This window comes from Melopsittacus undulatus, chromosome 1, assembly GCF_012275295.1.
Source record: "Melopsittacus undulatus isolate bMelUnd1 chromosome 1, bMelUnd1.mat.Z, whole genome shotgun sequence".
In the NCBI taxonomy this organism is placed as follows: Eukaryota; Metazoa; Chordata; class Aves; order Psittaciformes; family Psittaculidae; genus Melopsittacus; species Melopsittacus undulatus.
Window position 1 is genome coordinate 48,694,234 of NC_047527.1, and position 17,961 is coordinate 48,712,194.

General features: G+C 37.6%; 1 protein-coding gene across 1 annotated transcript in view; it reads right to left on the bottom strand.

Annotated features, from left to right (window-relative positions):
- The window catches only part of MIB1 (MIB E3 ubiquitin protein ligase 1), a 70,219-nt gene that overhangs the window by 49,028 nt on the left and 3,230 nt on the right, over positions 1-17,961 (bottom strand). The window contains exons 2-4 of the mRNA XM_005153514.4: positions 11,094-11,265; positions 8,508-8,637; positions 6,591-6,695 (exon numbers count right to left, since the gene is read on the bottom strand). Of these exons, the coding sequence (XP_005153571.1) occupies positions 6,591-6,695; positions 8,508-8,637; positions 11,094-11,265 (407 nt within the window). The remainder of the gene's footprint in view (positions 1-6,590; positions 6,696-8,507; positions 8,638-11,093; positions 11,266-17,961) is intronic.

The window sequence follows — 17,961 nt, forward strand, 5'->3', positions numbered from 1 at the left end:
CACAAATCAAGGCACTGCTGAATACAATATGACCCTCAGTGACTTGTAACTGCTAAGAGGCCAGAAACAATACAAAACTCAGTGTTCGTCCTGATTTACACCCTGATCTACAAAGAATGTACCCCCACCGTCTGAAAAGGTGATGAAAACAGACAATAACGAGATTTAGCCGCTCTTCAAACCCTGAGACACGAGAGAGTCTGCTCAGTCCAGCAGCAGCAGGCCTGCGACAAAATGCTGCCACCCGGTGGGCAGGTGCCGGGTTTAACTCAGCCAACACAAAGGGGCTGCGCTGATCGTCCCAGATGGCAACCTCATTCATTCCTCCAGACCAACAGAGATTTAATGTGCCCGGGAGCACTTGGCCTCACCCACTGAATACAAACTCTTCGTGCCATGCATGCAACAACCAGCTGTCTGTGCAGGAGTCAAAACCGGGTATACAGGCAAGAACTGTTTTCACACTCTTCACAGCATTAAGCTAGAGCATAGGAGGGTCCTAAATGATTCTCCCAGGCCAGCAAACCGTGGGGGGGGGGGAACCACCTGCACTACAGCAAGTGCTAATGTACAAAGCAGGCTGATGGCTAAAAGCTAGCAGAAAAAATAAAATACTGACTAAAACGCTAATTACTGTCTTGTAGCAGAAAAATATTAGGAAGCATGTTAAAATACCCTAAATTGTACAAGAGAAAAAAAAACACCAAACAAGCAAACAAACAAAAAAAAAACCCCAACCAACCAACAAACAGACAGACAAACCAAACTTCCTACCCTGCCTGTACTGTGCCCTGCCGAGTTTATTTCTGGAGCATAATGATATATGTAGAACTAAGTGGTAGCTTGATGTTCAACCTCAGCTTCACATGTTTCTTTCCTTCACTTACATAATACAGTGAATGGTAAGATTGCTAAGGAGTAAAACAAGAGTCTGAACTACAGTGCCACAAAAAAGCAATGCAACATGTTTACTGAGGACTCAAAACACACAGGATGAAGCACTGACACAGACAAGGCAGTAAAAAACTCATATATACTGTATATACAGCAGAGTTCTTCCAGCAACTCTGCAAACAGGCTACTAAGTAACATCAACATGACAAAGCCCTGCAGATGTCTTAAAGAAACATAACCAAACACTGGAGGTTTAAGCTGTATTTAGCTCTTCTCCAGTACCACGAAAGCTAGGTAAACAACTGTAATTCTCCTTCTGCACTCTGCTACTCTGTTTATGAGAAAACAAGCTTTCTTTTGCCCAAACAGTTTAAGCTAAATATTGTGTGGTGTTAAGCTTACTGGTCATCCTCCCCTGAGGACTGCGTTGCAAGAGGCACCCCCCAGTGAGATGAAACACAAGCACACCCGCTTCTGCCAGTTTTCCTGCTTGTTCGGCAACTTCTGCTGTACCACACTTCAGAGAAACCCACCGGGATTTTTCTATTTGTCTCCCTGAGTCTTGTTAAATGGATTGAAATAGCAGACTGTTTAGAGATGATGCATACAAGTGCAAAAGGGAATGTACAAAAGCACAAAAGATGTTAGAAGTGCAAGTTTTAAACTCAAGACACTGTGCGTGGAAAAAGAACAACGGTTAGGCTGGGTGTAAAGACACAGTGGAAACAAAGGTGCAAAGTGAAAGCAAAACAAGCTTTTATACAGTAACTTGATGGAAAAATCATTCAATAAACCCTGAAGAGGATTCTTTCAATAAAAAAAAAAAACAAGTTGTAGATTTTTAGGAATTTGTGTATAGTTAGAGATTGAAGCACCCAGTTAAGCAGGGAATCACTATAATGAAAACTCAAGGAACAGCATGAGCATAAAACATCGCACAGCAGGACTTTCAGACCGGTAGTAACAGCTGATGCACATGAGCAGTGGGTAATAATGCATTCTGCCCACGTGGACAACTTTGTTCTTCTAGCATCTACCTTCTGACTTGCTGGAAAACTCTTTGCATTCCAGCTGTATATGACTGGATTACATAAAGATCCTAATGTGCTCAAATGAGAAATGTTAACATTTTGCTCTGACTTCCCATTTAATTATACCATTAGAAATCAGCAAAAAATTCATCACCATAAAAACTTCAGAGAAGAAAAAGTATATTACAGCAATGTCAGCAGTTCTGGCAGATATGTAAAAGTGCTATCATCCCTGACCTCGAAGAAGAAAAGAGTGCTGAAGGAGCAGGTTCTTACTGGAGTTACTATGTTATTCAAATCAATATGGAATGCCATTCATTGAATCCAGGGAGCCTACATGCTTGGTAAGAAAACTAGGTATGCTGCTGAGAAAAAGAAGAATGTTTGATCCAGATGCTCTGAAACAGCATCTGACACTAGCAGCAAATACCAGGAGAAAAACTAATACATGTCTTAGATATACCAGCAGGAACTGTGCCACACCTGCAGTGTTTGAGGTAGCAACAAATACACCCCTTAAAGGTAATTTTTTGAATTCTCAACAGCTTTTGGCAAGGAAATAAGCATAGTGCATGCTGCTTTCTCACCTGGCTAAGACAACAAGGAACCAGATAAATCAGTAAGTTTAGCTAAAAGGTTTATAAAAATGCTGTATTTCAAATGTAATGAACTCAAACAACTTTCAATTTCAAGAAACTGAGAAAAGTGAAAGCAATAAAAAGAGAAAGTAGAAGATGGCATAGAAAGTGACTGAAATGACAGAGGTGTAAGGTATAAAAACTGAGCAACAGCCTCCCACAGAAGAAATCAGACCTCAGGCAAATCCTGAGTGAACTATTTATAACCTTATGGTCTATTGATGATAGTTACTTATAAAGCCTTTCCATGTGTTTAACTTTTTAAGGAAGATCATTTTAAAGTCTTCTTTGTGGGTTAATACTGTAAATAACAACATTGGAAAGGATCACCAAGTACATTTCTGCATAACAGAAATATGCTTCTAAGCAACTCAGTTTTAGAGAGATGAAGAACTCAGCTTGGTTGCAATTATGGGAGAAATGTAAAGAAATAAGACTACGCAAACAAGACAAAAAACAAGGTCTGCTGACAAGTGCAAATAAATGCACACAGTATACATAAATATCTAATTCTGCACTGGATTTCCAAACAACTAACCATCTAAGTCTGGCCACGCTGCAAGTAATGTAATAAAAAACACTTGCTGCATGTCTAAAAAGTGGCCAAAATTCACATCTGTGCTTTAAACCAGTTTTGACTAGCTCCTAGAAGCAACAGAAGGACACTAAACTAACAAGATAATGAAAATTCCTGTTGCTCTTTCCTAAACCCCTCATTTTCAGTATACAGGGGACAAACTAAAAGACTAAAGCACTGAAGATTTAACTTAACATTTCAGATCTGACAGTTGTAACTGCAGCAGAAAGCATCTTTCTGTATGTTTCGTAACACCTGCAATGCCTGGTATGCTAAGACATTTACCTTGGGTTTATTTTAAAAAAGTTTTAGTAAATCATTCTTAAAATCCTCTTGAACAATTCCAAGGATTATCTTTCAGGGTGACCCAAATAAATGCTGATGAACAGACATTAGCTGTCAACCAGGAAAAGAAAGTTTTAAAGTAACATCAAAAACACAAGGGGAAGGAATCTTCTTGATTTCCCTTATGCACTCAACTATTCAAAATTCATGGAAAAGAAGTACACAAACACAGATGGCTTACAGATTACTGTGACAATGATGGTATAAACTACAGCTACTTCTTTCAGAGACTTCACAGAGAAAGCAAGATCCTTCATAATGAAAAACAAGACAAGGAGGTTAATCACAGCAAAAAAAAGGTAAGTGGTACAGGGCAAAACAAAAATGGTAGCAAAAAACAATTCCTAAATAATTAAATTGATTTGGAGCACATCTGCTGATGGAACTGTTACTTGAAATTTTTATAGCAAAATCATTCTATTAATAAGTAGCAGACTATAACTTTTATTGAAAACCAATGGAAGTTACCAGCTGTACATCCTCTATTGTGTCATATGAAAAAATAAAAGCTAGAAACAAGTCCAAAAAGCTAAATCACAGTCTTCTCATTTGACCCTCCAATTCCAACATAGTGCATCTTTTTATTGCAAAAGGCCATGTTCACATATTTCTGAAGCAGCCAAGGTGGCTAACAGCTCAGTCTGGCTCAACAGTCCGAATACACAGATGAAATGCAAGCAGCATCAGTACCCATATTAGCCAACAATTTATTCCCAGTATAGATGTAGCAAACATGCTATTCAACCTATAAGCATCATAAACACAGATTTTAATTTGGGAAATTGCGGCCCTGTGGCAGAAGAAAGTCCTAGATTTAAACCCGAGGCTTCACAAAGAAAGGCAAGATGTACCTCTGTTAACCACTTCATATGTAAACACAGCAACAACAAACTTAGATAAAAACTCTAAACATCCAACCACGAATAAATGCAAGTGTTCAGCCAGCACCTGCTGCCCACCAGCCAATTCTTGTCTCACCCCAAAAAAAGCTGGCAGGCTAGAGATTAATTTTGAGGACCAGATGCAGCCTGTCAGCTATCAAACAAGCAACCCCAGCTTACAATAATGAGTTGTGTCTCTTTAATCAACTCCATTTGCATGAGTCAAGTGTTATTCATTTGCAAGTAAGGGGTCTCTTCCCAGCTGTATTTACATGGGTACACATTCTCAGTATTGTTGATTCCACATTCTCCTAACATTCTTAACCAATTTGTAAGTCCCAAAACAAGTTTGCCTCAACTTTATGTGAACTTTGTGACAGTCTATTACTCAGTTTTACATAACAGCACATAAATAGTAGTAAATAATCATAACGAACTGTACACATAGCCAGAAATTAATCAGTTACAAAATTCAGTATTACATTTAAACGACTATTTGTCACAGATATCCAAGAACCCATTTTGTCTGGAGTGAAAACTGCATTTGATAGGAGTCTCTGACAAAGATAAAATTATTGTACGAATGGATTACAATTAGGTAAACACTACAGATAAAGCATCAAATTACTCTTTTACACATATGTATGCATATTATTTATATATTGTCCTATATATAACATATATGTAGTTTCACACACATTTTAGAGATTTTTTTGTTGTTAACTAAATGACCGACCTAATACTCCTATTTGTATGAATCTTGTGGGAAGAATCACTCTTATCCACTGAAATTTACATCTGCAGAAATAAATCAAGCAGTCTAGAAATGTTTAACACTTCCTTGTGTGGCAAGTTTGGCAACAGAATATTGTTGGATTTACAAATAATAAATATATTTTTTATTATTAAGGGAATATATATTCAGAACAGAATTCAACTTATCTTAAATGTATTTTTTTCTGAGGCCAGAAGGAATCTTTGATGATTCCATAGCACTCCTACGTATGCAGCCCACAGATTTTAACACAGTAACTGAAACTACAGCAACAAAAAGTCAATCTTTATCTCATTCTATCTACATTTTGTAATTGTGTTCCTTTTCCATGCATCACAGTCAAATACAAGGTGGAAGATAACAACAAATGGTTTAATATTACACTACAAAATACTACATATAACTTTCCCTTTTGCCAGTATTTAAGGAATTTTCTTCATAACTCAGAGGAAAAAGGAGGCCATGAAGCACATAATTCAATATTGACTTATATCTTATCCTTAGCATCTTCACTCATCAGAGAAGCTGACCTGCACTAAAGATGTCATTTTTTTAAAACCTGATGGAAAAATACGTATTTATTGCAAAAGTGGTATTTAGTAATTATTTTTACTATAAAAATAAGCTCTATTTCAAGTAAGGCTACAAGGCACAGTAAGCTGACTAGCCATTGTTTAACATATTTTTATTATACACATCAGACAAGATGACACTTCAATGTTAAGTTAACATGATTTTCCTCTCCAAAATCGAACAAAAATCATGCAAAGAAATTGCTAATTAAGATGTCGTAAAGCAGTTGATAATCAAAGTAACCTTTCCTTGACCCACATTAGGATAAGAAAACCCAGCAACAGAAGGCACTTAAACTACAGTCTGACCCATTTTATCTCTAAAGCTGTAGAAGTAGCTGTAGAAGCTAGGAAGTGAAAAAAATTTAGCACTAAAGCAAATTAAGACTGTAACTTAAGTCAACACCTTTCCACTGACAAAACAAAAATGCTCTCAAGAGAGTTGTGAACGTTGCCAGTAATTTAAAATACTGCAAATATTGCAGTAATCATACCAAATTTTGAAGTGAAATGAAGAGTTCAGGAGTTAAATAAATAGGGTCTTTAAAGAGTTCATAACTAACTTTCTTTTCCTTTTCTGAATTCTAAGCACAATAGTAGCACAGCAAGATAATCATGCATGCAATATAAACATTTACTATGCCCTGGCAGAAAGCAGCCCTTAACTTGAAGTTATTCACAGGTCTTATAAATTCCCAGATCAGACTTTCTTACTAATACATATGCATGATCCATACAGCTGTATTCACAATGACCTGACTAATAGTATGCAAACTGACAAAGGATATTACAAAAGCAGGATAATAAAGCACAACGAGTTATTCTTTCTTCCCTTCCCCCACCATGCATTTTCCCCTTTGTGTTCTTTTATACTTACCATGCCCTCAAAGCCAACTCTGTAAAGGTTTTTAGCTCCATTGTCCCAAAGAACATATGCTGCGCTATGTGGGCTTGATGCACTCCAATCTTGGATTTCAGTTACCTATTCAATTTTAAAAATAAGAAAATTGATTCTAGTATAAAGACTGAGAAACACAATTTGGACTTAAAACCTCATTCATCTCTCCTGAATACTTCAGGATACAGCAGTTCCAGTGAATTTAATACAATTTATTCTGAAGCTGGTTTCTGTTTGATTGTATCAAACAGAAGATGGTGTTCCCATGTTAAGAAGATGGCAGCCTGTCTAGGTACTTTATAGGCCTATTTCTTTCTTGTATATTTGGTAGGCCATCTAACTCCATAAACAGAAAAAGAAATATGAACTGTAAAAATTTATTTTATGATGCTTCTTATTAGAAGCAGCATTTAACCACAAAAACAGGACAAAAACTATTTTAATTGCTTCAATTTATCTAGTTTAACCTGCATTAGCCTGGTGGTGGTGGTGGTGCACTATATTAGAAGACAATGTTTTATTTCCAGAGCCAACTTGTTTAACAGTACAAAAGGAGAGCGAAAAGGACCTTCTCTGACATTTCTAACAGCACAAGGCCATGCACCAAATCATGAAAATACTTCATTAAAAGAAAAATGCATTTCCAGAATTTGTCTACATTCTTATTTATTTTAAAGCTTTTCCAGTTACCTACTATCTGCTTTTCCTCTTTGCAAACTTTTATATGCATTTATATATATTTTCAGCTTACAAACAATCCCACTAATTCAAGTTCAGTACATAAATCAGACAATGAAGTATAAGACTCATGCTGCAAAATTTCACAGATCTCAAAATATCTTGCCCAATTCAAGGGCACAAGCAAGGGGTAAATAATCAAGATGTAATAAAAGCTGCCTCTAAAGGGCCTTTAAGAAAATTAAATTTATTATTTCCTCTCAGTAAAATCCAAAATGAAATCCCCAAAAGTCCTAAAGCTTCTGTAAATATCTAGGCTATCAAATAGGCTAAGTATCTTATCCTTTTAAATGCCGCTTAAGTGTTCTAAACCAAAATGCAACAAAACCCACTAGTTCACCAAGATATAAGTGCATCCAATTCACCCAGAACATCTCATATTTGGTAATAAAAGTCATGGTATATTTTACACTTCCTGCTGTATGTTCATACTTGTAACAAACCTTCATTAGTTCTCAATGTAAGTTGTAAATGGAAAATTTGCAAAGGTTATGATTAGCAACCTATCATTCCATGCAATATTCAATAAATCCAAACACTTTTTATTATAAAAGCCAGTTTTATTATTTTTTATATTTTTATATTTTTTATATTTTACTATCCTAAGCCAGTAATATAATATCCATATCCAACACTTGCAAAAATTTTGATTTAAACTGGAAAAGTCCATATGGTTATTATATTAAAAAAACCAAACAAAATCTAGGTGCAAGCATTGAAAACCAAGAGCAAGAGTTACAAAAATGTCCTGACCCATGAGCAATGGAACTACAGAATGCAGTGATGACCAGAAAAGGATATTTTTGATAGTTATGTTTCTATACTAGCTCTCTATTAATGCTGAAATATGCCAAAGATCTTAATGTTGTTACAAACCACTCTTAGCCAAAACTACCAAGATGAAAATTTAGTAGTTTGAAAAATTTTGTGCTAGCATTGTAAAAAAGGTACATTTAAATTTAAAAGAACCAGTCACAGTATACATCCCCTCTTCTTTCTAAACGCTTGACCATTACAGAAGAAGATTAAAAAATGCCCACCAAATTAAAATACTAATTTTAATGCTTGTATTTTTACTCTACAATTAGAAAGGCCACTGAGACCATTACATGAGCATGCACAAATGCATCTTCTTATTTAAACCAGTTTTAGTTTTACCTTTCCTCTACGCCCATTGCCACCATCTTGATCTTCCCATTGCCAGTCAACTCCTCGCACCACTCTGGCACCTGCAAAGATTCCTCTTGCTGTAATTTTCTTTGATTTACGGCGAGACTCCAACAATACCCTGAAGTTATTAAAAGAAGAAGCCACAAGTGTCAAGATAACAAAAAATGTCCAAAATGGATCTTTAGGGACAGGAAGAAAGGAGAGCATCTTGAAACAAAAGAAACCCCACAAACACAGACTTCAGTCACTGAATCACATTCATTTGATTCTCAACTTGAACAGCAGCCCACAAGATAAAGTCACAATCTTCCTAAATCTCATTTACTGTATGTTTATAATTAGTTTTTAATTCTAATGATACTTTTTTCTCCAAACTTCCTACTACCAGTAATAATCTTGTAACTACTTACATATAGATCCCTACTCATATTATTAAAATCATTAAAGAAACCTAGAGAGTCATATAAATAACCCATTTCTGTTTCTCTTACATGCACCCTAGGCCAGTATTACCCTCCTGCAATTGCATTGACACTTTTACACCTCTTTCCCCTCCAAGTCTCAATCTATTTTCTACATACTCACAGCATATCTTGGCAAATTTTATTCAGTATCTTGGAACCCCTTTTTTCAGTCATAATATGTAATTTTTCTAAAGCAAACCTCTTTCCCTCTGATTTCCACAGAGCTTAAGCAGATAATCCCAAACCAAACAATTCATGAGTATTTAACTTACAAACAGGAACAAAGAGACATTTTCTCTTTTCAGCCATCTCAAAAGCTACCAGTTTGCATGCAACTAGATTTCCTACTTCATGCCAGGTAAATGCTGCCTGACAAAAGTATTTTTCCATCTGAAATTCTGAAAGATTCCTGACCTCTTCTGGAAGTGTATCCCCCCTCCTGCTAAGCTTTTAGCATCCAGCAGATGGCAGACAAGGAAATATTTTAACTACTACAATCAATCCCTACAAAACTGAGACAAAAGGCAGCATGCATTACTTCCACATGCTACCTGTATGATATCCCAGGCTTAAGAATAAAGTAGGTAGAGCTTATACTTTCCTTCATCGAAGTGTCCTTAGATGCCTCTTGCCATTTTTCCTATTTTGAAATATCCCTTGACTTCGATAGCACTGCTTTGCCCTCTTCTCCTACCTCAGTTAACTTCAATCAACTTTTCTCACCTAAGCTTGATCCAACAGAAACAGTTCCTTGGCAGACAAAGCTGCCTTCTAGATAAAAAGTTGCAAAACAGTGCTCATGGGAGAAAGTGACAAGACACAAAAGATTTCCTGCAATTCTATACCTTGTGTACAGTCTATCTTTATATACCATAACAGACGACTTAATTACGCTAAGCCAGCACTTTCTACTCTTGCATCCAACTTCTAAGTCTCATCCTGCACTAAACATTATAATTGAGACTCTAAGCTTATTATATCTATTTGGTACCTAGATCTGTTGGCATCAACCTCAAAAAACCCAGAAGCTAATTTTTGATAAAGCCACTGACCTGCACATTTGAACCATAGCTAAACTTCAATGCAACCATTTGAGAAAATAAACACAGTCCCTACAAAACACCATATAAGAACAGTTTGTGTGTTCCAACCACTTCCCTTTACTGTAAAAAGCACTGATAAAGCACATCACTGAATTACAACATATTTGTAAAAACCTTACATCTCCAAGAAGAGGAAATAAATGGTGTCCTACACACACACCACATTTAACTGAGTATCATATCTAATAAAAAAGCTTCCAATAATTTTATGAAAGAACCTTCTGAAGAGTCACCACAGAGGTGACAGCACAGCATATACCTTTACACAATGTTTTAATCACAGTTCTCCAAGTATTTAGCAACAGGCAAGTATTACTGTTCTCACTTAATTGGTTGATAAACCTTGATAGAGAAGGGCTATGGATTTAGGCAAGTTATTTAAACCCAAGAACACAAGAACAGCTATGCAAGGACAAACTAAAAGACCATTCTGTTCAGTTCTTTGCTGGGAGAAAAGCATAGATGCTTAACAAAGAACATGAAAACCTATGCAAGGGTAGAACAATCTCATACCATCTTTTCTCTGCTTTCTGCAGTGCGCAGTTTAAGCAATTCAAGTCAAAGATTTTGCCTCCAGATCATTCTGTTTTTCATAGCCCACAGGTTATTTTCCCTCAATCTGTCTATACCATTTTTTGAGCCTAATTAAACTTTGACATTTGGAAATTCATTGACAAATTGTTTTGTGATTATACATCCTGTAAAGATGCCTGCCTTTGTTTTAAAGCTGCTATGTGATAATACAAGAACTAGGATGACTGCAATGAGATAAAAAACTAAATAATCATATCTTTTCTTTACTCCATTCTTTCAAAAATGTCTGTGTTTGCCAAGCTACAAAGACTTGTCCTAGCTACCCTCCTTCACAAAGAGGCAGAATCAGTAACAGAATCCACTCCTCAAGCCACTATATTACCTAAACCATATTTCAGTAACAAAATCTGCAGTTTAATACTAATCACAATTAAGTATTCTTTTATTTAATGGGGGGAAAGATTACGCTTTACCTTTCACTTCCTGGTGTGGTAATTCTGTAAAAACGATGCCTCAAGTGATGTTTGTCCCCGTGATAGCAAACCGTACACAAATCATAATTTGTGCATTCAGCACATTTCCATCGGATGCCAATGATGGGCTGCTGTCGACAAGTATCACACATAGTCCCATCATGCTTGATACCTGTGGGGAGGAAAAGAAAAACAAGAGATTACCAACTCTGCTATAGCAATACAAAGATTTCTCTTGTGCACCTTTATAATTTGTAATCATATGCTAAAAAGTTAATAGAGAAAGGCTGCTAGCAATACCCCATCAGCCTACATGACAGAGGGGAAATGACAATGAACTCCACATCCTATCTCCAGTTCAGTCTGTTCCTGCAATGTTCTCTTTTCTCAGCAACAAAAGCCAAGGAGACTGTGTTTGTTTTCTTCCATCTATACAAATCAGAGAAAGAAAATGAGAAACTCTTTAACAACAAGCTAAAGAGTCAGAAACACATATATCAAAATACACAGATGATCTGGAGTTTTCACTCTGGATTAAGACTGTCAACACACCTTTTACCACAAAGTCCATTGTGTTTAATTGTGTGCAGCAGTTCGAAAATCACTGGTTTGACTTACATACTTTGTATAATGGAAAAGATAAGCGCTTATCTCTATTCTTTTTTCTATAGGAAAAAAATTAGCTCTCCAGGATAGATGCCATTAGCTTCCTGAAAATGTTACCATTTTTGAAAATTATACTGCTTCATATATTGATTTTTCCGAAAGGAACGTGCCACAGACAGATGTAACCCACCAGCATGTGCTCTATCCAGTCTTCCACAAAAAAAGTTCTCAATACTTACTCCTACAGCTTTGCCAAGCTACAGCAGTGAAAGTGATCAGTTGCTGTTTCCAACCACGCATTCTGAACATAGTGAATAGCCACAAGTTTATTAAAAAATAAAATATCAAAATCTGCTGCTGTTTGGGGAAAAAAAAAGAAAAAAAAGAGCAATAGAAGAGAGAAGCACTGGCATTCAGTCTGTAGCACAAGATAAAAATGAGCACTAGAAGGTTGGAATAACACAGATTTTTCCTAGTCATTTACCCTTACAACAAAAAAAAAAAGCAAAAAAACCCCAGATCCCACTGAAATTACTGAGGAAAGAGTAGGTTTTGCCCTCTCCAGAAGGGACGCTTTTGGAAAAGACTGCTAAATTCACTATAAACCTATTAGTCACTTGTGTCCAACAGCTGAGTCACCTGCAGTGAAGAATAATCAACAGCTGGAGAGGCAAAACTGAAGGAAATGCCTTCTTGTCCGATCATCTCACAGAATCACATGATAGCTGAGGTTGGAAGTAACCTCTGGAAATTGTCTACTCCACCACTGCTCAGAGCTGGGTAAATTAGAGTCAGCTGCTCAGGACCATAACCAGTCAGGTTTTGAGCACCTCCAAGAACACATTCCACAACACAGTTCCGGTGTTCAATCATCCCTATAGCAAAAATCCTTCTTATTAAGCTTAAGTGGAAGTTAATGTATTTCTATCTGCACCTATTGCCTCTTGTCCTATCACCTGACACTACTGAAAAGAGCCTGTCTCTGTCCTCTTTACCACCTCCATCAGGTATTCATATGCACTCTTATGATTCCCCTGCTCCAAGCCTTCTTTTCTCCAGGCTGAACATCACCAGATCCTTCAGCCTCTCTTCATACCAGATGCCTTAAGATCCATTAAAACACATCTGCAGCCCTTCACTTGACATACTCAGTATGCCCATGTCTCTCTCTCACTGGAATGTGCAGAACTGGACCCAGTACTCTAGGTGTAGTCTCACCAGTGCTAAATAGAAGAAAGGATCACTTCCCTCAACCAACTGTCAACTCTTCCAAAGCAGCCCAAGATATCACTGGTCTTCATTGCCACAAGGGCATATTGCTGGCTCATGGTTACTTGGCTGTCAATTGGGACCCCCCCAGGTCCTTCCTGGCAAGGCTACTTTCTAGCCAGTTGTCCCCAGCCTGTACTTGTGCAGGACTCTGTCTTTCCCTCTGTTGAATTACAGGATATTACTGCTGGCCCATTTCTCCAGCTTGTCAAGGTCTCTCTGAATGCCAACAAAATAACTCTGTGCTCATCTCTCCTAACCAAGAAGGCTTCATTACACACCCTCTTCCAGCCTTGATCATAAATGTATTTAGAAAGATTTTTGGCCACAAGATTAAAAAAAATCCTGATGCATGAGCACTGAAATAAATACCTAGGTGTGGCTGGAAAAAGCAACACATTTGGAGCAAAGACTGCACATAGTACTGCAGAGAGCTGACAGCCCTTCAAGGCATCAAATATAGCCTTCAATGGCAACAAAAAGCCTGAAACTGCTGACACTGTACTAGATGACACTGTAAGTCCTGGCACAGTTCATGAATAAGGTGGCATCCATAGCACAACCGCAAAGTCTGTGCTGAAATTCCTATAAGCCATACTGTTATTTGCCGACTCCAAGTGACAGGCAACACACCTCTTACACCGTAATTGTTCTTTCTAACTGATCTCCTCCATTTGAAAAGTATTTGTTGCCTGGTAACAACTAAAAATGCTATTTTTCTACAATACAAGAACTTGAAAACCAGCCGTACATCTTCTCCCACACACAACTCCATCAGTGACCTTCTCCTCAACATGGAGGGTTAATATCAAGGAGAAAGCTATCTTTCTTGTTATGTAAATTTATATAAAAACTAAACGTTTCTATTCAGGGAGGCAAAAGTTGCTGTGGAAAAACTCAAAAATGTCACTAGGAAAAATCAAGGGGGAAAAAAGGAAAAAACAAACATATTTGACTCGAAAGTCATTTCACTGACTACAGTGTCTGGAACTTAAAAAAAGTCTCAAATTGGAGTCTCTGATTGAAAGAGTCACATCTCTACCTCACAGACCTCTAAACACCATCCTGATAGAGCTTTTCTTCATCCATTCCCTGACATGATTCCAGCAGCAACACCCACTTCAGTGCATGCCTCACTTGCCCATGCTGCTCCATTCTTTCCATTATGCCAGCAAAAGGTTTTTGCAGAGTTGAGATGTAAACTGGATCAAGAAAGATATTCAGCTGGAAAACAGCCAGAAGGAAAAATATTCATCTGGATCAGTTTCCTAACCTTGTTCTTCATGGTACTGCTCAACACTGTTGTCAACTTTGTCAACATGACAAAGCATTGCAGGGCATGAGCAGGCAAGTAATCCTGTTACAGAATACTCAGCCACTGGAGAAGTAGATTTATATGCCTCTAGTCAGAGCGGACTAAAAGAGCATTTTAACTTCATCTGCTAAACAAGGTGTTACTACTGGCTCACAAAATGTGATAGCTAAATTCTTACCCATGTTCCTAATACAAACAAAACGAACTACTAGATGTTTAAAAAAAAATAAAAATTCTTTCAACCTTCTTTAAGTTGAAATATGTATTTCAGGTACACAGTATAGTGGGTTGGCTTTGTCTGACTGGCTGCCAGACACCCACTCACCTAGTCACTCTCCCATTTCATTTTTCAGTAGGATGGAGAGTGGAAGTAAAATGAAAGAGCTTGTAGGTCAAGACAGAAGTGAGATGACCTACCAATTGCCATTACAAGTAAAACAGACTTGAGCTGGGGAAATTAAATTTATAGCAAATTTAAAGAAAAACAAGGAAAAAAAAATAGGTGAAAAAGACAAGAACTAAACCACCTTCTCCCTATACTCCCCTTTCTTCCCACACACAGCTTCACTCCTTCATTCCCAACTCCTCCACCTCCCTGCTTTTCCCCAAGGGGAGACAGCATCATAGAATAATTTGGCTTGGAAAAGTCCCTTAAGATCACTGAGTCTAATCATTAACCTGACACTTTCAAGCCCACCTCTAAACACTCTCCCTAAGCACCACGTGTCTACATGTCTTTGAAACACCTGCAGGGATGATAACTTCGCTACTTTCCAGAGCAGCCTGTTCCAGTGCCTGGCAACTCTACTGGTGAAGAACTTTTGGTGAGGATGAGAAATGGCAGTTTATGGTCTGCTCATAATAGCATCTCACACTTCTTCTTGCCTCAGCATCAGTCCTCTTCATGGGCTACAATCCTTTAGGTAAACACTGCCCAAGCACAGGCACTCCATGGGCTGAAGCTTCCTTCAGGTCATGTTCACCTGCTCCAGCCCCCCACAGGCTGCAGTGTGGATACCTGCTCCACTGGGGCCCTCCATGGGCTGCAAGGGGACAACCTGCCTCAGCATGGTCTCCATCTACTCACTAAAATTCAGTACTGAGGACCTGATGTTGGCACTACATGCTCTTAGTGAGAGAAGAAGACATGATTTCTAATGTTTCAGAGTAGCTCTGCTCTAGCCCAGTGTACTGAATGCTCAGTAACACCGAGATTGTGCCTTTCAATTTACCAGAAAAGGGAATGAGTTTGTGTGCTCCAAACCCACTCCATGCTGTACATTGAACAGGAACAACTAGGACACTGGGTCAAGTGTAGGCTCTGAAGACAAACTGAAATCCTGACCAAAATACAACGTCTATCTGTCACAAACCACTTTCATTCTTCAAAAGGAAGGCTGTTTAAGAAAGGTTGAGAAACATAACCTGTACAAAATTTATATTAGGAAAGACCAACTTAATTAAACTACTGGAATATACTAAAGTGTTGCAAAAACTCCAAAATTCAAACATCAGCCCTGCAGCTGGCCAGCTGTGAATCAGAAGAGCACTTCAGCTCCAGAATGAGATAATGCAAGAACTAAACCTCTATATAGCCTTGAAAATTTCCTGTGAGCAGCCTATTACAAAATGAGCTGGGTTTTGTGTCACACTCCATATAGCACTGAAAAAAACCCACAAAAGAGGTAACAAGAAGGATACTTTAAACATGCCTAATTAATTTTAAATAGCTGTCATTTCCTAATGTCCCTCCAACCTGAATACACCATAAAATCCATTATTCCTGATATCTACTTGTCATTAATGTTTTACTAGTTGCATTTCCTATCAGTTTTCTACAATTATTTCCCTGCCACAGTTATTTTCAGTTTTGTCATATATTCTCAAATCTTCCCTAGATTATCTAGCCTACCATTCTTCCATCAATGCTAATTTATACGTCAATTTTACAGCCTTTGCCTACAAGTTTTTAAAAGTCATGCTCAATCTTAAAGCTGTAGGAAACAAAAGCAGTGTTGCTCAAATTGCTATTTGAATTTGTAACAAAAATTTTTTGTACTAACTAGGGTGGCAAGATACAGCTGTCCAATACAGTAAAATAAAATGTACAAGGGGGATTCTATATCACGCACTGTTAAGCACAGCAGAAGTCAACAGTGATTTCAATTATGTCTCAGAACCAACAAATTCTGGTTTCCAATGGACTCATTATTCTCTAACAGAACTCTAATATGCCCAAATCCTTTCATATCATAATGACATAGTGCCATCAGGCAAGGGATGCCACAAAGTACTTAGAAAATCAGTATGTTTACATCCTAATTTAAAGAGCAACAGCAATGCTTTGTTCGTCCCATTCTCCCACTCCATGTAATTTTTACACTATGGCCAGACTCCAGGCAAATTGAAATAAAAAAAAATTCTTAAGAGATTAACCAGATTCTGATAAATTGTGTAAAAACTCAAATCAGTGTCCCCACAAACATCACTTATCTATCAAATACACGGCCTGGCAGCAACCAGCTGACAAATTATTGTATACAAGAGATGCCAGACTTGACAGAGCATGTGTCCGGTGTGGAAAGAGTATCACAAGATACATGAGGAGGGAGAGGATTATTGTGTAGGAGACATGGGGGAAGGGCAGGAAGAACAAAGGACATGTTTATTAAAAAAGCAGGCTTCCCAATACTACTACTCATGAATCTATAGGACTTCTTTTACTTACGAGGGGTTCTGTAAGTATGTAGAAATAGCCACTAAAAAAAAAAAACATGACTAAGACAATTTGCCTTGAATTACACTTGATGTGCTAAAAGCAAGAACAAAAATACGTAGGATAGATCACCTGATGTGGTCTACCTTTTAAAACGTTCTGACATGTAGGACTTCATGGTGATTTATGCAACTCTTCAGGTTACAGAAATCTATTAATACAAGTACAGAAAGCTTGTGCTTTATCTCCAACAGAGAACACCTATATTTACAATATTAACAGAATACAGCATATACAGCTTTCTATACTGCTCAGATGCTTACTCAAGCTGCGGGATAATTCCATGTCAAGATTCTATTTCCTGATCCCAGCCCCTCAGTCACCTACCCCTATTCAAACACAATTGGGTAAACATTTTAAGCAGGAAAATAACATTGTTACTTTGAACCAACCATATAAAAGAGGAAATGGATGACAATTACATTTTTGCCTAAGCTTTGTAGAAACCAAATCTTCTTTTGCTTTCTACAAAAAGAATAAACACAGCAAGTTTCTGTAATGATTATGAGTATTAGGTGAATATAGTCCAAAGTGCTCTCTGCAAACACACTATTGTATGGCATTTTCCTCTGGCAAAAGACTGCCTTCCCTTCTAAATATAAAGCTTGGGTTTATAAACTTTTAGCTTCTATTCAGCAACTCAGAAAACTACTCCTTTCTGTCTCTTTTCCACAACACTACCAGAAAAAGGAGACTGTCAAAGACTCTAGATTCTGGCAAAAGGCTACTTTACAGAAAGAGCAGGATTTATTGGCAAGTAATTGGGCAACCACACTGCACTGCTAATTATCACATCCCACTACTTATTCCCTTTAGGAGCCCACTACACAGGACCTAACCTAGGTTTACTAATCTCTCTAGATCACTCTGTCCTGCTAAAAAATGCTGGCCATATAAATATG